Source organism: Fukomys damarensis, unplaced genomic scaffold (genome assembly GCF_012274545.1).
Source record: "Fukomys damarensis isolate Sample0158 unplaced genomic scaffold, DMR_v1.0_HiC HiC_scaffold_2, whole genome shotgun sequence".
Classification (NCBI taxonomy): Eukaryota; Metazoa; Chordata; class Mammalia; order Rodentia; family Bathyergidae; genus Fukomys; species Fukomys damarensis.
The window spans coordinates 28,714,670-28,737,705 of NW_022900914.1; the positions used below are offsets into that span (position 1 = coordinate 28,714,670).

The window sequence follows — 23,036 nt, forward strand, 5'->3', positions numbered from 1 at the left end:
TTTTTTTTTTTTTTTTTTTTAACCAAAAAACTAGGAAAACTACACAGAAATTCTAATGTTTTTTTCCTGGTCTAACACAAATGTAGAAGGAAACCTTGTCATGGAAAAAGTTGACCTGAGATCAAATATAAAAATATACTTCAAAAGAGAGCTCCATTTATATGGGGATTTGGGTTATTTTTATTTTTAAAAATAATAAAAAATATCACTTTGTTTTTATTAAAAATGCACTTGGCTAACATTCACCTTTATGGGTGTGGGGAGATTACTAGTGAGATTTAGAAAAGTCACACAGTGAGCAGAACATGATATTGCTACAGATATTTTAAGAGTTTCCTAAATCTACTATCTATCCTGCTTATGGCTTCTTACAATTAAAATAAAAATCTTACCACCAATGAAATAGAAAACTTCACTAATTTCCATTCACCAATGATGCTAGAAGCCCCCCAAGGGTTATTAAATCTGAGAGATGTGTGAACAAACATGATAATAAGCAAGTAAAGTGTGTCGTAAAATATACTGTGTTCATTTATTGTGACAACTAGGGTGTAATTATGCTAGGAAATGTATTGCACTTTAGTCAGGAAAAGTAATAAAATGTGAACACCAGGAGACCTTTCTCGACTCTGTGCTATTAAACTACTTTTGAGGAGAAGGTGAACAATCTAAAAATATGGGAGGAATGTTCACTTTTATAGATTAGCAAAGTGGGAGTTTGTCAGATTCCTTTGCAGTCGAATAAATAAAACTCTGATTTTCCCTCATTAGTGGTGGATATAGCACTAAAGAACATTTCCCCCAATTCCAGGGTAATTATAATGCTTAAATCTGTGGGGACTACCTGGACTATTCAACTCCCTTTTTTCCTTCCATTAAGGAAATACGGAGGAAGAAAATCCAAACCCCACTCTATTCTAAGAGGATCCACAAAGATGCACGTAGAAAAAGTACAGGAAAACTTGTAGAAATATAAAGCAAACAAAGGAACCCCGGGAGGAGATAAGACTGCAAGATGCTGAGTAGGTGTAATGATTAAAGCATTAATGGAAGTCACTATGAAACATGAAAGAAACATGCAATTTTAGATTAGGAAACCCTCAGCTTCCCAGAGTGAACTGCTATTTGAGAAAGTGTAATTAATTGAATTTTATGACACTTTTTTACAAAAATTAAAATGCATATATTTTACTACCCTAATAGTTTTATTGCTACTGTGAGATTTATGTGGATGGATACACCAGAAAGCATATGCAACAATTCACTAAAGAGCACCAGAGTGGATTACTACGGTTTTCCTTTGTGCTTTGGCAGTCGACAATCAAGATCATAATTACAGGACTGGAGCCACCTGTCAACTCAATGAACATAACCACGTGGCTCCACATAAAATAAGAGCAATTCTAACATTAAAAAGAAAATGAGTGTTAGACTAAAGGGGCCCTCAGGGACAGCCCATAGAACACTACGTATTTATTTTTCCTGAGCACCAAACGACTGCCTCTCGCATTATTCCCCTACTATTGACCTAGAAAGAAACAGTCTGCCAAGACCTTTCCTGTTAAACTTGACTATATAATGAAAGGCCTGCATTCTGAGTGGCTCAGGAGAGATCAGATTCACTGTCTAAGAGTTTAGAGTTGATTCTCTCCAAAACACAGAAGCAGGAAAGCAGGATTTGTCCCTCAGTTGGTTGGAACTGTTCCCTTGGTGTGCACTTAGCTTGAGGGACCCCTGGAGATGACCAAAGATCAAAGAAATAAGAATGGGGAAACCAAGAAGGAAAGTCAGCACAGAACATTTTATATTAGGAATTCTGATCAACTAAACAAAACAATCCATAACAATGTAATGTTACCTAAATTCCTCCAAGTACTACTTTGTATGAAAGTCTTACTTCATTTCCTCAAGTCTTTTTAGTCATCCCTCAATTTCTCCTTTTTCACACTTCTAAAAACGCAGTGCTTCTCACTCTTTCATGTGCATAGGAATCATCTGGGATCTTATACAATGCACATGGGAGTAAGCAGGTGCTCAGGGGTGGGGGTCTAGAGCAACAGCATCTCTAATGCAGTGCTGCTGCTTGTGGCCCCCAGACCATATCTTGAAAAGCAAGATATTGAAGTGCTTTTTAAATAGTTGCATGAATGAGCCAGGGATTTAGCTCAGTGGTTCCATCACCTGCCTTGCAAGCGCAAGGTCCTGAGTTGGACCCCCAACCCATGCCTAAATAAATAAATAAATAGTCCCATGAAAATCTACACACATGTCAGCCATTTCTTCTTGTCTATGATCTTCCTGGAAGCAAAGGCCAAAACAGCACCTCCACAGATACCAACTGTAGAATGCCTTCCAGTTTAGGGGTAATGTAGGATCTTTACATATTATCCTAATTCTCAAAACAACACCGCACAATCTGTAATCAAGTTCCCCTTTTACGGGTAAAGAAGCTGAATTTCCGATACCTTGAGTAACCTGGCTATGGCCACCCACGTGTGTACTATGCATCAGTCAAAATGCAAGTTGGGATCTGTGTTCTTTCTACTGCTCCTAGAACAATTCCATACACAGAGCCCAGCTAAGCATCAGACATTCCAGAGGTGCTCAGCAATGCGTTAGGGTCTGTGAACACCTGTCTGTAGGTTCACCTTTGCTCGTATCACCTCCTCTGGGCAGAGTTCTCACTGCTTCTCCACCTATTTAAGGTCCACTCCACTGTCTTTCCAATTAGCTCTACCCACGATTATCCTTTTCCTCCTCTGAATGTATACAAAGAATTTGCTTGCAGCACACAATCGGCTTTTAAATTGCTAGGTATCTTACAAACGATACATTCAGTTCACCCCAAAACACGCATTTACTACATTCTAAGCACCACTCATTGCTATAAACATCCGCGATAGATAGGATATGGAACAGGACAGGCAAAACTCCCTAGTATCTGGGGACTTGGGAATGATATTCCCCAGCAAAATGAAAACCCTTTTAGGGACAGGGATCCGATCATTTTATCATCTTTCTGTGTTTTGTACATAGCAACTGTACACTTAATCACAGTCTCAGCTACGGACCATTTACGACATAGGCCTATGTTCCCAACCTATGGGGCAGCACTAAGCACAGGCATTGTTCTCCTCATAAGTGACCCTTGGAAGGTGGGGTGCCGCTTTCATGCTGGTCCCCATTTTCCTCCAACAAGGTTTTAGGTCATAGGCAGAGGTATCAAGTCATATACACTGTAAGTACCAGTTGGAGAGACAAGAACTCACCAAATTAAATCATAGTAGTGACAAGCAGCAGGACATTATCTGTTCAGGTGGGTAGAAATTCAGGCAGAAGACATAAGTCTGTGAAAGGCTACTGTCACTGACAGAGATTACTTTGCTCCCATTATACACCAAAACTATATACTAGAAACTTGCTTAAAAAAACCCAAAACAAACAAACAAACAAACAAACAAAAACAGGAAACTTGCTAAGTAGAAAGAATTATGTGCTAATAATTCCATGACTTTTTTTTAACAACCCAAATTCTGTATTTTCCTAGTTCATTCAGAATATTTCATATTTTACCTCACAGAACCCATCCCTTTCAAAGTTCACTCATTTCCTGAGAGTACATGAAGGTTTTGCTTTTGCTTTTGTTTTAAAGCTGTTAGCTTTGTAAAGTGCCATTAGGTGCATATAGATATAGGATGAAAGCCTGTAGGTGACTTAGAAGGAAACATAGGACTAAACTTGCTTTGAATCAGTCCTTCCTCATTTTTGCAAATTCTTATCTTGAAGATATCTACACATATTGATTAATCTTGTGTATGTTTTAAAACATTTGAAAAAGACAAAAATGTACACAGTCTTCAGCTTGGCTATGATATTTTGTATTGAAAGACTTCATGATGTCATTTGTAAGTAGAAAACTACAGAATTAGAACTGAGTTAATTTTTATTAACATAACATAGGCATGCTTCTTCAATTTAGATACAGCACTCATAAATACTATCACAATTTTATTAAATAATGCAATGAGAAGAAACAACTTTAATATAAAAATCTAGCACAGAACAAGTGTTCAGTTACAGCAGTATCCCTGGTTATACCAACAATTATACATCACTTAATGTTTTTAGAAACCAAAACCGTTTATTTTAGTACAAAAGTAATTACACCTCCCATTTAGCTAAGCAAGTACATAGGAATGATCTCTGCACTGGTGAAATTTTTCAAGTTAAAATAAATTTGATGTAAATAAACATCTGAAAGGAGCTATAAATAAGCTACACAAACATGAAAGAAACAAATAGCTAAAGACTTTGTCTTATATTTCAATATTAATTTGAGCTTTGTTTTAAAAAGAAAAGGACAATCCATTAATCAGATTTCTTTTTCCAAGTTCTTTTTTTATATAATTTGGCAGGAAAGGTCTCTGGTGAAAATATAGCTCTAGGTTAGTGTGGTGTGACTGAGATGTAGGCTGCATCCTAAAAGAGTCTTAAACATGAGTATAAATAGGTCTGAGGGGTGAAGAAAAAGAAAAAAAAAGAATAGAGTAAAAATGAATCATGGATTCTTACAGTTCTGCAGACCTTAAACAAGGCCAACCAAACCCCTCATTGTCAATGAGGGCACTGAGGCCCACTCAGCCCACGGCCCTGCTCAAGGTCACATAGAGCTCCCAGCTGTGAATTATCATACATGGCTTGTATGTGATTTTTGCAAAAAATAATGAAATAGGAAGAGCTTCCCAAATATGGGATATTTGCTAATAAGAAGGTTAACTGTATCTGTAAAATTGCTAATGAGTGGGAAGCCACGTTTATTCAGTAAGTGTTACGAATATGCAAAGATGGGGAAGTTTTTAGCCAATGGAAAAGACTGAGGTGAAGAACAGATATCTTACATGAATGGCATTTTTGGCAGTGGTTCAGTTAACTCAAGTTTTTTCTAGGTTGAAATTTGCTTACAGACAAGAACAAACACTTTGTTTCTCATCTTTACAAATTATCACAGTATTATTCAAAAGACTCAAAAAGATAAGGGTGTATACTTAGATTTGGTCATTCTCATGCTGCAGGGAAATTTTCATCTTGAACTAGATTTTTCACAGTATGACTAGTGTGGGTGGGAGCTTTCATATATTCTCAAAATTGTCCTGCAACGGAGGAGGTTGATAATCAAAATGACAATTTGTATTTTTTTTTAAATTACCATGTATGAAACATCAGAACTTTTATTGAAACCTTCTCATAAATAAATATAATATTTTAAGTATAAAAAATCCTTAGGAACAATTTATTTAATTCTATTAGATAAAGTCTTTTGTTACCTGAAAGGCACAGAGCTGAAAAAATGTCTTTAGAAATTATTCTAATACTCCTCCAGTAAGAGGGTGCATCAGAATGATCAGAGGTTCTTAATATGCACATTTCTCAGCCTCATTCCTAGATTTTCTGGGTTAAGAGTCATAGATGCAAGCTGAGAATGTGTTTCTAACAGATTTATAGGTTATACTGGCAATGTTGATCTAGGAACCAGTGTTCAGGAGCTAGTAACAGAGTCCAAACTCTTCATTTAACTGCCTTCCTTTTGATTCAGGTAGACAAATTCTAGTATTCTTGAAATTTATTTTATAACTTTTTTCTCAATACTTTTAACAATCCCAAAAGTTCTCTTTTCTCACGCTGTCACTGCATACTCAGCAGACAGCTTATCACGTAGGTATACTGGCAGGCAGAAAATAGTCATCATCCTTTTGAGATAATTTCTGGTATAGTTTTTAAAAATACTGAACCAAAGCATTAGGCAAAGTGAGCCTCTTGCTATTGGTACAATTGCAAATAAAAACGTGATATTTTGCATTACTAATATAGAAAGGAAACAAACACTAAGAATAGTTTGGATTTCATGTTATAACACCAAGTAGGCATTTGTCTCTTCTGTAGCTTTAGCAAAGAGGACCCTTTGAGAATTCTTCAAGGACGCTGGTAGACTAAAGTAAAGCATGAAAAGCAGTATCATTTTTCCCAGGGATATTATATTATTGCCAGAAGAATACTCCAATTTTGCAAAATCTTAAGGCTTAAATAAAAGAAAGATCAAATAGGCAGCATAGCATTTCATAATGATGTGATTATTCTTGCAGGTATCAGGTAATTAATGAGAAAAACGTAAAGTGAACAAAAATAGTTATCTTGAAATGACAAAAGGTCCTTGCATTTGTCAAATTTAATGTGATAATATATAAAACAGGACTTCAGTGAAAAGGAAGAAATTATAAGCTGATATTTGAAGGCACTTTCTTTCTAGCAAAATAAGACTCTAATTTCACTATAAAGATAATAAAAAGTACATTTATAGTAAAGTGATAAAGCTTAAGAAATTATTACTGGCAGATGTTATATGATATATGTTTTTTTCTTAAATGAATTATTGGAATGGGCAAGGATGAACACACACACATTCTCACAATCAGTTAACTAATGAAGGCTTCAAGATAACAATCTTCAAATATTATCAAGCATATACATATTACCAAATAACACCAAATTGTGAGAAATAACACCAAAACCAGAAAAATAGAATATAAAAATATAACTGAAATAGAGACATACATACATATATAGACACTAGGTTAGACAGTCAATGTTTGGCCTCCAAAGAGGCCACCTGGTAACCCAAGACTGACCTATTCTGGTGCAGTTTTTCTGATGGGTCACTGCATTGGCTGCACTCCTTAGGCTGAGCAGATGTAAGGAAGCAGGATAGTCTCGAGAAGGGAGTCATTTGGCAAAGACGAAGGAAGGTACAGAGAGCACTTAGTGATTCTACCTGTGTGTCTCTACACATGCCTGTGTTGAACAAGTTGAATGCCAGAACATATGAGGAATAACACATCAGGCTGCAGAGATGTGTTTGTTAAGTAAGATTGTACAAGATTTAAATGTTGAGTTAACAAATGAAAGATTGTCATGGAAATGAATATCAGAAAAACCTATAGCTAGCATGAGGAAAAGAAACATTGGGGTAGTAAGAAAAGGATTTTCCTCTTGATCTTAAAAACAATAATTGAGAGCTAGTACAGAAGTACTCAGTGTGGCTTTCCATCAGCATAGCTTTCAGGGACTCAGCTAAAAAAGTTACACTTCATCATTTAGCTTATAGGCACTGAATTTCTGAAGAGAGGTTGCATTCATGACTCAAGCATCAGCTTCTCACAGTGCATCCCATAAATCAATTTTAGTTCCATGAGATTTAATTTTAACAACTTTAAGTTTTTATCTTTAGGACTTCAACAACACTGAAAATGCTTCCAGGTTTTGATTTACAGAATTATTGTCACTGTCAATAAAAGGAATATGCCTGACGCACCAAATCTAGTTTAATTACTTCTGTGATGTCTCCTGCGGCTGTGAGGAAATGGTATTTCTCTGATACTGTTGTTTTTAATTTAGTAAAATGGAGCACTTCCCCTGAATAGGACCTAGGAGAGAGGATTCGGGATTGAAACAATCAGAGATGGACACTAGTTTCAGCAATGCTCTCTTACTCTGTGCAATGATCACAACAATCTGCATGCTCAATTCTGGATTCCGCCAGGTTGGGCATCCAAGAGACCATGAAAGATATGATGTGTATTTTATCAGTTTTCCTTTCACTGGGACACAATACCTGACACCTATTACTTTAAGGAAGAGAGGTTTACTTTGGCTTATAGTTTCAGGGGATTCAGTCCATGTTCAGATGGCTCTACGGCAGAAACATCATGACAGAAGCATGTGACAGAGCAAAGCTGTTTAATTCATGGCAGCCAGGAAGCAGCAGAGGAATAGTTTGAGAGAGGAACAGGCATGGGACCATATATAGCACCCAAGGTCATGCATTCATAACCTATCCAGACACATCCAAGAGTGCTATACCAATCTGCTGTTTCTTAATCCAACTAATTTGGCATTTCAAAATTAATAGTCATAGCCCACCGCTTGTTAAGTTCACACCCAAACACATCTCCTTCAACCATACTTAATCTCCAAATACAGACAACAGCTATGTTCATAATTCTTCCTAACACATTCAGTCAGCCCATGTACAATTAGGTATACAATAATCTCTTTTCCTAAGTCCCAACAGTTCCAACATTTTTCAAAACTCCAAGTCTAACTTTCCTCTGAGTCTCATGGAAAACTCTTGGCTATGAAACTGTAAATATCAAAAACAATTTACATAAATCCAAGGAAATAGTGGCATGGTGTCAACAGTCCCATTCCAAAAGAGAGGAATTAGAAGACAGAAAGTAATTAGACTAAAACAAAACTGAAACAAGCAGGGCAAACATTAAATTATACAGCTCTTATTCTAGCATCCCAGGCTCTTGGTGTTGCGTTGTGAATTCCAGAGTTTGGATAGCCCATGGCTATGGCCTTGCTAGTTACAGTTCAATAGCGTCTGTCTTGGGTTGGTTTCACTCCACTCACAGCCTATTCCTTTCCTCCGTATATTCATATCCCAGGGATCGTTGAAACCCTAGGCTATCCACTGTACTTTTGGCTTCATTCCCAGTTTCATGCACTACCCTGTCACAGGCTCCTTGCCTAGCCTGCCAGGCCTTGCTTTTAAATCTGGATGGAAGGCTTCCTGACTTTACAGCCCTTGCATTCTGCATGCTAGTAAACTCTTCATCATATGGATGACACTAAGATCTTCTGTCAGTGGCAGCAATTACCAAGCCCTTTGCACCATGACTGTAGAGGCCTCTGAATGCTGGGATGGGCATGATGAAACAAATCCCAGGAAGCCAATTCTCTAAGACATCCTACTTAAGCAGGAATCCTAGGGACTGTCTTTTCAAATGAAAGGTTTACCATTTTGAACCCTTCAGAGTTCAGTGGGTGAGGTCTTGCTGATTTTTTATGAGCCTTAACACATCTTTCTTCCTGTACAAATACTTGTTTTCTTTTTTAATGTTGCTGATCATTAGCAGCTAAAGCTTTGTTGGCCCCAACTTTACGCAAGTTATCTTCTGGCCCAAAATTTAAATTTTTCAAAATTTTCTGAATGCCTTTTTCCTCTGATTCGCATTACAAATCTGAGCAAAAGCAGGCAGCAGAACCAAAGTAACTGCCTAAATTTTGGGCTGCCTTCAAATGCCTCTGTCAAATTAATGAGTCACCCACCTTTAATCTCAATCTTGAGGCTACAAAGTCTTAAGACATGAACAAAATGGAGACAAAGTTTCTGCCAGAGTGTTACACACATGGTCTCTAATCCAACCGCCCATGGAGTCCTTGTTGCCAAATAAAATCTCCTGAGTTTGGTCTTCAATGTCCACATTTCTATTAGCATTCTTGTTTTCTAAGCTCTGACTAGAATCGCACACCAAAGTCTGGTTACTGCATTCTAGAGCTTCTCTAACCCACATCTCCAAAGCTTTCCAAACTCCTCCAGTACACCAGTCCCAAAAGCTTCGAAACCACAGGTACCGTGACACTATGACCCCACATCAATTTTCTCTATCAGTCAGCTTTTCATTGCTGGGACACAATTCCTGACACCCACCTCTTTAAGGATTACAGTTTTAATTTGATTCATGTTTCAGGGGATTCAGGTCATGGTTGGCTGACTTCAAGGATGAAATATATCATAGCAGAAGTACGGTAGAGCAACGCTGCTCAGTTTATGGTGACCAGAAGCAGAGTAGAGGAACAGTGGTACAGACAAACAGGAAAAAAAAACATGCATAACACTCAAGGCCATGCCTTCAAGACCTACCCAGACCCACCCAGGAGCGTGCTGTGCTAATCTGCTAGGCCTCTCCTAAATCAATGAGGCCGACATGTCAGAAGTAAAAGTCACAACATCCAAACATGTTTTTGGGGTATCTGACATCAAGTTATGCTGGGGAGGCTTTTTCAACAAGTTGAACATCCTGCTTTTACCCAATACTGTCCAAAATGTTAGCACTGTCCTGAGCTACTGGAATCCAGATGAAGCCCTGAAAGCTTCCCACAGGAGAGGTGCCAAACATCAAAATACACAGTACATCATTCTAGTGAAGAAACTAAGCAAAATATATTCTGTATTTTCTGTTACATATTCCATCTGTTTGTCTCCTGAATGGGTCATATGTTCTGTATTTATAAGACGCATTTGCACCTACATGAACAGTCTCCACTGTCTCTTTCAAATGCATCCTCCTCCTCGTTCACGACCCATTTTTTAAAACATCTTTTCTATATCAGCTGATCCTTTTATAAAACTTGTTCCATTCTGAAATCATTTCAATTTAAGAAATGTCTTTGTACCTTCCTATCTCACCAAGTCCTGGTGAGATTAAGCATCCTACTCTTGAGGTCATTTTCTGAGAGATGAATTTAAATCATTAGAATCATTAAAACCATACACTCCATAACACCGAGAGCTAACAGATTATTCTTGTATTTTATGCTGCTGTTGAATGCTACCAGAGAGGTAAAAATGTATAATAGCACAGAGCTGGAGAGAAGACTGTAATTCCTTCCCATAAAAGAATTCTACACTTTTTAATTGCTACAGTAAATCTCATTAAAGACACAGAATGCTTTGTTCAGGGAAGAAAAAAGGATCACTGGACAAGGCACATTTTCTTCACAGTAATATTTTTTTCTTGATGCTGTGAATTATCCCTTAATGCAAACACAGTAATATTATTATTTTTTACCTTTTCATGGATTCTAAACATTTCCTGAGACTTTCTTTACCTTTCTTACAAAAATGGAGGGCTCTTGGTCTCTACTCTTAATCTTGCAGTAAACTTTTAAGTGCTGGAGTTCATGCATTCTCTTATGTTCCTCTTGAATACCTGCTAAAGACTATCAAAGACCACATCACTAAGCTCTGACTTGATTTTTTTCTGTCTCAAAAACTGTATAAATAAAATACTGAGATTAACGAAACACTTGATATACATTCATTCAGGGGTCAACTTAATGCTGAGGGTTAGGTATCCATTTCCCATTCTATCCACTGTGATTCCAATGTCAGCAAAGGAACTCTGGGAAATATTTTACCAAATTTCACGATCAAATATTACATTATTATTTCTGAAAGGCTGTCATAAAAAATCACAGGAAATTCCCATCTCCCTTTCATAATCAGTACCTTTTTATAATAGAAATGGAAGTTGAAGACAGTATGTCTTTGACAGCTCACTCTGAATTTCTCCCTCATCTTTAAGACTGGCAGAGGAGCAGCTGAGAAGCATGTGTTTCGTACAGCATAAGGTTTAAAATTAAATCTAAGATCATGGAGAAAATCGCTTATTGTTAAATTCTGCTCATTATTAATTTCCCTGGGGAATTTTGATGCTGGCAAGTTTCCAAGGCATTGACAGTGAATCTATCCCTTTTTCAGAGGGACTATAGGTATACATTAGGATACTTTCAAATCCTCTTTGTGCCAAAAATTAGCCTTTTCTGCCCAAAGACGTTACAGAAAATACCTATTCCTCAATATTCTTATTTCTAAATTAAAAATAATAAGACTACTTGAAGATTACAAAGATAATGTTTATAAAACATAAACCACATGGATATAAAACACATTAGCTATGATATTAACATGAAAATACATTGGCGTGGTCTACATGTAAAATTTTTGTAGTTGTTCTTAAGTACCACCTATGGATGTTTACAGCAATCAAGTACAGTATATACCCACCCATCCCTAATCCTATACAACCAAATCCAATCACAATTACACTTTTTAAATATTTCACAAAGTCCAAGCTAATTATATTTGATCTTCTAATGTTCTAAAATAAAAACTCATGATAATTTGATTCTATAAAGTGCAAGAAGTATTTAACAATCTGTTCTCTTCACATTTCTTTTTGGTTAACAAATGGATATTAAGTTGTTTATTCTTTAAACTTAGTGTCATAATGGATTTTGAAAATTCAATGTGATTTTATCTTCATTTTGTTCACAAGGGCCTTCAGTGGAAATTCTGGGGGAAGTAAATTCCACTTCAAAAGTAAAAGTAACCTTAAAGGTCTAAAGTTGTAAACGTGAGCACCTATGATTCAGGCAATGTCATGGTTCTGCCCTGGATTCTGCACTGCTCTATTACTTGGGTAGAACGAAGGGCAGCAGGCCCGAGCAAAATGCACTCATACAGCAAGAAAAGCATCCAGAGGGAGGCTGCAACCACAGATCTCTTTAAAATAATCTCTTTGAAATAATTAAAATCATTTTTAGCCTTTAGGAATAGTTAACCAAGGAGACTGGCAAAACTTTCCCTCACTGTAGCCCTGGTTAGTTGAGCTCTGGTGTGATATGATACTTTTACCACAGTAATGCAAACATAACAGCTACCTTCATATTTATATGAAATCTGTGATTAGTGTGATAACATTTGTGCTACATGGTCCAACGTGGTCCAACATTGCCAGAGTTTTACTTTAGTCAAGAAATTTAGAGAATACTAACAGAAAAGTCTATAGGATTCCTCCTCCTTCTCAATTATTGGAGGCCAAATTGGCAGAGTTTACCTAGGACAAAAGGCTCCTCAGCCTTATGGATCACCTTGCTGCTGTACAGTACAGGCAACTAATTTGGATAATTCAAAGGCCCGATACTGTATTCCACCTTTTGAGGATTCTTCTTCCCACTTAGCTTTTCTTACATAGATACAGTATGACACCATCATCTAGTTGCCCAACTGTAATGTGAAAAGACCAATGCTTCCTTTCATGCATTTATTGTTGATATCTATTTTCAAGTGAGAACAAAGATAAATTTACATAAATTGGTAGAAGATAGCACTTTTATTATGTACTGCATCTCTCCGCCACATGTTATACTTTCTTTTTTGTCTTTTTTTTTATATTTTCTGACTCGGAATAAACAACACTGTAATCATTTTTCTAAGGAGTTACAGTAAATATTACTTATGAATTGATTTAAGCAGCTGAAGGGCTGCTCCCCTTTAGAAATAAATGGTTTCAAAGTTAATAAGACTCATCAACTCACAATGAAGATATGGTTGTTGACATAGTAAACTGTGACATTTTGTCCATTCTTAAATAATACCAGGGGCCAATCAATCCACAGCTTACTACTACTACTGGCAGATTTAAATGGGACAGAAATGTTACTTGGATCCAGTTATGATTCACCAGATATTGATGCTAAGACAATGCATACTGGATTCTCTTCTCAAATAACAGAAGATAAGAAACAAACTTTAAGATATTCTTAAATGCCATGGTAAAAATTTCAGTTAAATGCATTTCATTTTGTTTCACTGGATATTTGTAATTCCCATACAAAAGACACAATACATTCCGATCAGAAAGATTTTCTCTTGGCAGGGTTTACAATCTTGGAAAATAGTCTTTTAGTAGCAAAGCCTATGTTCCCTAAGCTATAGCACCAAAATAACAGCACTATGATATATTACTCCCATATGGTAACAGATATTGTTAAAGCTGAACTGTAATTTGGCACACTACATTTCCATACTAATGTAATGTGACAATGTTATTATGTCTGCTATTTTCTATGTGATCATAGCCATATTCATCTTCTCCAACCTGACATTAAATTAGCTAATATGGTTACATTCCTTTCTGAAGCACTGGCTAAGAGCGGAAATGGATTACTGGTTAACACACTGGTTTGATAATGATGAGTGGGTGTAAAATGCATTATCCTAGCATAGGCCTGGCATATAGTAAGCATTCAACCAACAGTCCACCACAGAGAAAGTTCACAAATATCTATATATGAAGTAGAGCGATAGACAGGCTTTCTAAGATTTCAAATGAAGAAAGGTAACGTCCAGGATACCGTACCAAGGAAATTTCCATGAGATAAGATAATTTAAGCAGACATTGAAAAGGAAATTATATTCCTTCAAGCAGAGATACTGAAAAGAGTATGTTCCAGGTGGAATAACAGCATTCCCTAGGTGGAGAAATTAGAATGCACAATGGTGAGGAAACTGGAAAGCATAATGTTGTACAGAAAGCCATGAATAGGTAAACTGGCAGTAACACACCAATGGATGAGGTTCTACAACAGAAAAGTATGGAAATGAAGGCTGGGGTCAGACCATGGAGGTTTATGAACCCCTGACAGATGCTTCAAGAAAATAATGTTGGCCGCTGAAATATGCCAGAAATTTTCTTGCAAGGTTTGTGCACTCCGTCAACATTTGGTTAGTGTCCCATTATCACCAATTACATTCAACATGCTATAGAAACACTGGGTTTATGAGCAAAGAAAGAAATACTATTCCTGGAAGATGCATATAGACTCAGAATGAGATTGAGGTAAGACCAGACACAGAAACTACATGTTAGAAAATGATGGCTGATAAAATAATACAAACACCTATAGAAACAGAAGAGGAAAAATATTGCCAGTGGTTGAGAGAATAAGAGACAGGTGACATTTAAATCAAAGAGAATAGGAAGAATAAAACTAGTAGAGACACAGAGAATGATCAGAGCAGAAAGAAAAAGGGAGGAGACAACCACGAAATTAGTACAATAAGCCAGAAAAATATTTAGTAGTAAGATGGAAGAAGAGTTGAAGGGTTAAGAATATAACACACACACACACACACATACACACGTTCACACAGGCACATGGCAATTTTTTTTTTAAATGAGATCACTCAAATGTCAATTTTCCACAGGAAAAAAGAATTTTCACAAACACATTTCTTTAAACATAGCCTTTGGCATCTCTTTACATAAGTGCCTCTTTTTTTTGAAAGATTCCTTTCTGTTCAATTAATTAGTATGATTTATCCAAGATTACATTTACAAGCTACAAAGCATTCCCATCTTCCCACTGTTAATTATATCTCCAGGCTAATATAAATAATGTTTTCTAGTTATTATAACCCACTCTTTGAAACTTATCAGATATATGACATTTAGAAGTTCTATTTTAGGGAGGAGTACTTCTTTATAATATGGTGTATTCTTTCCCCTATTAAAAAGAACTTTCTCTATTTCCTTTTTGTATGTGTTTGTTTTTTTGTTTGCAAAGCCAACAATGAAACGCCATTAAGAAACAAAATGGTGGGCCGGGGATTTAGTTTGGTGGTTCTGCTGCCTGCCTTGCAAGTGCAAGGACCAGAGTTCAATCCCAGTAACAACAACAACAAAAAAGAAACAAAATGGTCTGATTGGCTTTACTTTAAAAAAAAAAATTTAAAAGTGAGGGAAATGTTACAAGACATTTAACCATTTTTTTTCATTTGTATGTCTCAAAGTAACAATTATTATTGTTCCTTCTATAAATTATAATGGATGTAAAGATAAGCTTTTCTTTCAAATGTAGATTTTACCTACATATCCTCCTTACCAAGAAGCTCCAATGTACAAACCACAGAACCATTTCACGTTTCCAGAAAACCCAGTTACAGGTAATGATTTAATCAAAATGCATGTATTCTGAGAGCTCTCAAAGTAATTTTAATGCTGATTTGCGCAAGAGGCATATCAGGAGACACATTTACTGAAGGACATTTATCTATTTACAAGAAAATAACAAATAGCCTTATCATTGCCATTACCACTATCACCCAAGAGCAGCATTCAAATGATTTTCTGCAAAAAATGATTTGAAGACAGTGTGATACTTAAGGTTGGATCTTGATGTTCCCCTAGGAAAAGTCTAGGAAATACACACAGAAAATTGCATTATTCATATTTAGCAAGTAGATGAGGATACATGAGCTGACACAACCAAATAGCAACTGTTTTGTAAAACATGGAAACTAGATTAAGCAAAGTTTGGCAGAGAATAAACTTCAGCAAAATGAAAAATATTTTCATACCCAAAAAGCCCTCTCAACGGCCACATGTAGTCATACATCTGTCAGGATTGTTTTCAGGAGTAAAAATTTGCCATAATAAAAACATAACATTTTTTCAGTCTGCTGGTTGTCCTTGAAAATAATTTGATGACATTTTCTATGTGGTAGGAGCAAATCCGGGAAATTATTGCTCTGGAGATGTAGACACATGGCATTACTAAAGCATTTATAAAGGTTAAACACTATCCTTGACTTTTTGGATATATACAAGTATTTATTAAACCTTTGCATATGGTTCAAACTAAATTTATCATTTTTTAGTGTGATTTGATATACAGAAATACAGTGTTTGCATATACGCATTGCTTCAGGTTTACTATAACTCTAGGGAAGATGACAATTGTAAAATGGAGGTCAGATATTTCTCCACCTATGGTACATGGCCATTAAAGGCTTTTTCCAAGCATGATTTGGCTTTCTACTGTGTGTTAGTTGATTTTCTTTCCTATAGCCAGTATCTTGGAATGGAAGCCTAAGACAGCTGGTAAACTGTACCATTTTCTAGTGTATAACAACCGGGTTCTGTAGAATATTTTAGCCTGACCCTCCCTGTGATATTGTGATATACCATCTACTGATATGAATAGAGTCTAAATAGACAGAGGTAAGAAAGAGCAAACTCTAAGCTTTCATTAAATCCGCACTCAACTCTAGCCTCTGCTGTGAAGCACAAATCTTTAACCATCACATTCCCTGTCATGCTAGAACTTTATATGTTGTAGTATTTACAACATAAAGCATGTACTCTATAAACAGGAGGCTTTGTCAGGGATATTCTTTGCACATAATAGATGAAAATGTTTTGTTGGAAATGCTTTAAGCATTTTGATTAAGTTCTATAAAGCAAGACCTATTTGAAAGTTAAGAAATAAAATTTTATCCTATTGACCAGTTAATTCCCTCTCAAACCCCTCACAGCAATAATATAGATTAGACACTAGCAGAATATGCTGATGTAGGGGGATGCAATGTTTCATTGTCCTGCTTCTGTTGTGAGACTAACGCTGCAAGAAATCACAAGTAAATGAAATACAAGGAAGAATCTTGAAGGACGAACATTAAATATATATATAAAGCTGGAACTGTGTGGCTAGGATTTTTGTAGGGACAGCCTTATTTTCATACTTCACATTAGCCATGAGTGGAGTCAGTCACTTCCCCTACACAGTCTAGAATTTCTCCCATGCAAATGAGGGATCAGACCTGTCTTTAGCAATAACATAGCTCACCACTGTGTGTCAACTCCCCATCCAGGGAATAAGTCTCCCCTCGTTTTTGAAATTTTATCTTGAATTATATGTTATGAGATTGTATCTTGGTAGTGGTGAATTTTGTGAATGGTTACAGGTCTCATGTTTTCCTTTCTTCTACATCCATTTTAGTGCACTGATGTATTTTTCTTCAATATATATACATATATATATATATATGTATATATATTGAAGTAAAATACATCAGTGCACTAAAATGGATGTAGAAGAAAGGAAAACATGAGACCTGTAACCATTCACAAAATTCACCACTACCAAGATACAATCTCATAACATATAATTCAAGATAAAATTTCAAAAACGAGGGGAGACTTATTCCCTGGATGGGGAGTTGACACACAGTGGTGAGCTATGTTATTGCTAAAGACAGGTCTGATCCCTCATTTGCATGGGAGAAATTCTAGACTGTGTAGGGGAAGTGACTGACTCCACTCATGGCTAATGTGAAGTATGAAAATAAGGCTGTCCCTACAAAAATCCTAGCCACACAGTTCCAGCTGCAGACAGCAGACTGCTGATGGCCTGCACAGCACCTTAGGGGGGAGAAGATTATATGATTATATGGATAGTGAATGGGGTAGAGAGAGAACACAGGGATTTTTGTCCTGTAAGTGTCTTCAGGGTACAAAGGAGTAGAAAAGGACAGCCTGGGGAGCAGGGGTTACAGATGATCTGACCTGCAAAGAAGTTCTCTGAGGATGAATTTCTGCTGTTTCCACAGTGTATGATAGCTGAATAAATATGTCATCAGCTGCACTGTATTTAAAGGCCGAGAATTATTTAGACACTTGCCCAACCAGTACCAGTTTTTCCTTCTAATCCTATCTAAACTTTAACAAAGTATTAATCATTTTAAGGATAATCTCAATTTTGTTGTGATTTTTGGTAAATCTTTTAAGTAAATCAATTTGTACTATTAAACAAAGCTATAAGAGAATTGATATATAGGAAATGTGAAGGTTCTTTCATACAAGATGACCATTAATAATAATAATAATAATAATAATAATAATAATAATAAACAGTACAAAGCTAAAGAATCACCATCTTCACAGCACATAGCAAATGGAATCCCTATGTAATGGTTTAAAATATAAAACTTTTCCTCTTTGCGCAAACAACTGTGTCTCTTGGCAATGACGGTTCATTATGAGGCAGTACAGAGACTCCCATGTTCAGTCCCTGGATATCAAACAGCAGCCAGAAGCATCAACAAGCATCATCACACTGTCCTTGGACAGTACTTACGGTCATTGCAGAGGGGCCCACTGAAGGAAGTCATGCTGCAGTCACAGCTGAAGCCATCCCACTGCTGCAAGCACACACCTTGATTGGAACATGAGTCCTCTTGACAGGTTGTGCTAGGACCTGCAAAATATACCAAAAGAAACTTGGGTTCTTTAAAAAAATTCACAAGTTTATATATTAGCTAGATCACATGTAGTAGTTGCCAACACCTCAAATTACAGGTCCAAACTAGTTTTGAAAGTTATTGCTCACACACCTGAATTAAGAACTGAGAGGCTATAACATGAAGTTTTTAAGTTGCTACAATGAGAAAAAAATATGTTCTAGTAATGAACTAAACCAACAAAGAATAAAAGGAAGTGCATTGTTGCTAGTATGGTCATGGTAACAGGCAATCTCATTCTCTTAACAATAATTCTCTGTCAGCATTTAGTTTTCAGAAAATGAATGGATCTCCTTAACTTCAGACCAATGAATAGACATCATGAGAAATGGAGATTATAACTTCATGGAATTGAGATAAAGATTGGTAAAATAACCAAAGAGAGTTATGCAGAAATGCCCTAGAAGTTCCAGAAGCTTTCTTGGCACAAACTATGAATAAAGTTATGATTGCTGGGTGTTTTGGGTAGGTATGTTGGCAAGTATCAATTCACATGCTTTAACAACTGCATGCAATTAAACATAAAATGAAAGACTCTATAGAAATGGCATGCCCCCATTGAACGAACAAGTAAAAAGAATGCTAGTTTGTTTCTCAAGAGTCATAAGTAGAACACTGAAAAACAAAGAACTAAAAAGGAATGATCAAAGCACTAAAGGCAATCACTATACAAACATATTCAAGACTGAAAGCCTTTATGCGAATGATGTTACAAAATGAGGTTTCTTGCACAGTGCTCTAGACGTGAAAAAAAAGAAAAAGAAATCTAAACCCAAATAACAGTTACTGCAGAAATGTAATAAATGTTATTTTAGGGTTTCCACTGTGTAGTATGGGGTTTCAGTCTTGTTTTATACACACAGGGCTATCTACCTTGCAAGTCAGCTTTCATCAATGCAACTTTGTCAGCAAAATTAAAAAAAAAAAGCAAAATATATTAAATGTTAGTAAGCAATACTGAAATGGGGCAAACACAGAAGAACGTTCAGATTCAAAAAAGCATGCTGCTGTACAGGGAAAAATGCTATGAATAGCAAACAAATTAAATCTAACAGCCATAAATCTTAAGAGAAGCAAAAGATGAAAAAGCAGTAATTTATTAGAATTTTACTGTATATATGTATATATACAAGCATAATGATTAATTGAGCCAATGACATGTAATGAAGGAAAATTAAAAGGGCCTTTGTAATTCTTCCTCTTTTGGACAGATATGACCGCCTTACCAAGTGACTGTGTTCTTGTTTGGAACATACAGCACTATTTGTCATGTGCAGACACAGTGCAGACTATGGTCATTAGCAAAGCAATTACCGCCTGCTATGTTTCTCCCTCTAAAACTTTTATTTTTCTCCTTCAATTAAAGCTTAAAACTGTAATGCCAGCCACTTGCTGCCAACAGCTGGACTTTGGGGTGGCACCAAACTACATACATACACCTATGTATAAATTTAAGTGGGTAAAAGTCAGAAGAACGGAAGAAGCAAACTGCTCTATGATGCACCATATATTCTGTAAGATTTCAGTGTGAAGAATTCATCGTTGCTCTTACCAGATGGGCTGCACCACTGAAGGGTCTCAAAGCGTTGCCTGCATTCTCTACACCTTCAAAATGGCCCTCGGTTCTGATAAACTGCCCAGTGAACAACTGTTACAGTAACACCTGACTAATAAGGACTTAGAAAAGGGTGGGAAGACAGCATGGTCCACCAAAATAGCTTTAGAGTGTAAATAAAAGATATTTTCTAGTAAACAGAATTTCTTGGTTTTGTGAAAATATAAAAGTAGACACCCGCCTAATTGGATGTTGAGAGTAACAGGCTTTGAGGTACCTGTTTTAGTGAATAAATCTGAATTATCTATAATTATTAGTTGTATAAATTGATGTTTTTAGAAAATGCCTTTTAAACATGAACCTTGCAGTCATATTTCTATGACAACTTTCTCAGTAAAGCTACTCATCATAGAAAATGAATGAAGTTAGCCTAACCTATGTGAATCCTCACAAATTGAAAAACATAACATTACAAATCCTGATAGCAACATAATAGCTGGCATATAATAATGATTAAAAACAATAAAGTTTTAAAAGTAGTAATAGTAGGAGTAATAATAATCTCCCAGGTCCACAAGATCTGAAAGCTTTTGTTGTTCCAGCCTACATATGAGATAGGTGGTCTACTGATCTTTGTCTTGCAACACTAATGACTGAATGTAACTCATATAATTTTAAAATGAAAGCTCTCAAAACACTCTTCCTTCACCTATCTGGGGATGAGTGGGGAGGGGTGGTGGTTGTCTCGTCTGGGCAAGAAGCTGCTTTATCAACGATCATTTGCTCCATGTCCTGCACAGAAGGTAAGAGCAGCAGCAAACATTGATAAAAACTTTTTGCTTTTGTTTTTCAAAAATCCTCAGAAAATGTTTATTGTTAAACAGTGCTAAACCTTAAAAAAGGGTAACACCATAATCCTAGAAACTGCCCATATTGTAGAGTCACAACTCAGGAGCTCCTGTCAAACTCCTATGTGACCATGAAGACATGCTTCATTTTTATTATTGTTTTCAGTGTCAAAACAGTCTTTCTATATTCAGGTATTACAAGAGAATGCATACCTATGCCTGACAAGACACATTTTTCCAAGTACTCACCTTTTAAAACAATACTTAAAAACACTGACAGTCATCTGCACGGGACAGAGTCTTAAATTAATTTTCCCCTTAGGTACATGATGTTCCTTTTATTTTATTCTGACTGAAACTGAGAACGAGTCAAAGGACATTTGTATTAAGTGATTTTTGAAAAGGATATGTCTAGGGCCAGGGATTTAGCTCAGTGGCGCCACACCTGCCTCATACGTGCAAGGTCCTGAGTTCAATCTCGGGAAAGGAAAGAGGAAAGGAGAGATGAAAGGAAAAAGGAAAGGAGACGAGAGGAGAGGAGAGAAGACAGGTAAAACTGTAATGTGTGAAAACAAACAGGACAGTCTCGTAGTTAGATATCTGGGATTTCACATAAGGTAAACTTGGATTTAAAACTTACACGATCCACTTACCAGGTGAGTAAACTTAGGAATATCTCTTTACTTCTCTGAGGCTTAATGCAGTGATCTATAGTAAAGGCAGTACTGTGATACCTAATGTATAAGGTTCTGGGGATGGAATAAGACAGCATATGCAAACTTATGGTCACCATTGCAAAAGCAACGATGGCTGTTCAATGGACGTATATATTCTAGGACCTTACCTCAGACCTAAGAAGTCAGAAGCCCTGGTGGTGGCAACTTGGTAATTGGGGTTTTAGCAACACTTCAAAAGATTCTGATAAAGGCTAAATTTTGAGAAATATTAATCTAAAAAGTCTCTGACAGGGTAAGATCCCTTCCCTAGGCAAGACGTATTTTATGAATAAAACGAACTATTACCCACTGAAATAAACTGACAATAAAATGTAGCAAGTGATTATTGAGGAAAAGTCAAACACTCTTCTGCCTGCCAAGAGCTTAGAGATTTGTGGGTCTTATTGGATAGGAAAGACAGAAAATCTTGACAAGATATTACTTGGTCATGTCAAACATACACTATTTCTATTAATATGAAGGTTAAGGGACTCCAGTGTGATTTAGACTCAACTTTCTTCAGACCATTATCTTCAGAGAGAAAATTTATCAGCCATCTACTGTTTAACTGCTAATCCACAAAACATATGAACTCATCAATTAGACCTACGACAGGTACATCTAAGAGTATTCACAGAAAACTGTTACGGTAGAGATAATCATAAATTAAGAGCTGTTAACCTTGATGTCGGGATAAAATAATTAGGGAAATATCAGGGCAGAAAGGCAAGAATAGGGTAATGTTTTAGGAGTAATGAAAAAGAGGTAGAATTAGTCAAGATCGGATATTGAAAAATTCACCTGTAAGGCAATAAAAGAATCAATGCCATAATCTACTGAATAAGTTCAAACTAATGGAGAGTAGTTTAAGGCTACCCAAGGGAATATGTGATAAATCATAATAAGCAAATTGCTCACTAGATGAGGTTGTAAAACAACAGCAAGGACCATTATCACAAGTACTTCTGCACACACATCTTGCTCCCATTACCTTCCCATCCATCCATAGTTAGTGGTGAGGACCCTGTGTGTTTGTATCTTACTTTCTACCTTGTGGATATTTAGCTGAATATGTCTGTCTGCCTACACCACTTCTTGTAGGTGAGAAAACACCAAATGGAAAGTATTACTTTTGAAAAAGACTTTCCAAAAAGTTTTTTTAAGTAACTTTTCCTTAAAAAATAGACAAATAGGAGGGGAGGGGAAAGGAAATAAGAGAAAAGAAAAAATGTGAAAAAATGAAAACAATGTCTTTGTAAATAGGAAAGGATGAAGGAGGTGAAGGAAGGGTAGGGGAATGGGGAAAAAATAAGAACCAAGATACACCATGTAAAGGTACAAGATCCCAATGATAAATGTAACTGTATTGT

At 36.3% G+C, this 23,036-nt stretch overlaps 1 protein-coding gene across 13 annotated transcripts in view; it reads right to left on the reverse strand.

Annotated features, from left to right (window-relative positions):
• Window positions 1-23,036, reverse strand: part of Nrxn1 (neurexin 1) — a 986,324-nt gene that overhangs the window by 502,271 nt on the left and 461,017 nt on the right. For all 13 annotated transcript variants that reach the window (XM_019206287.2, XM_019206286.2, XM_019206285.2 and 10 more), the window contains one exon: window positions 18,385-18,504. In XM_019206287.2, the coding sequence (XP_019061832.1) occupies window positions 18,385-18,504 (120 nt within the window). The remainder of the gene's footprint in view (window positions 1-18,384; window positions 18,505-23,036) is intronic.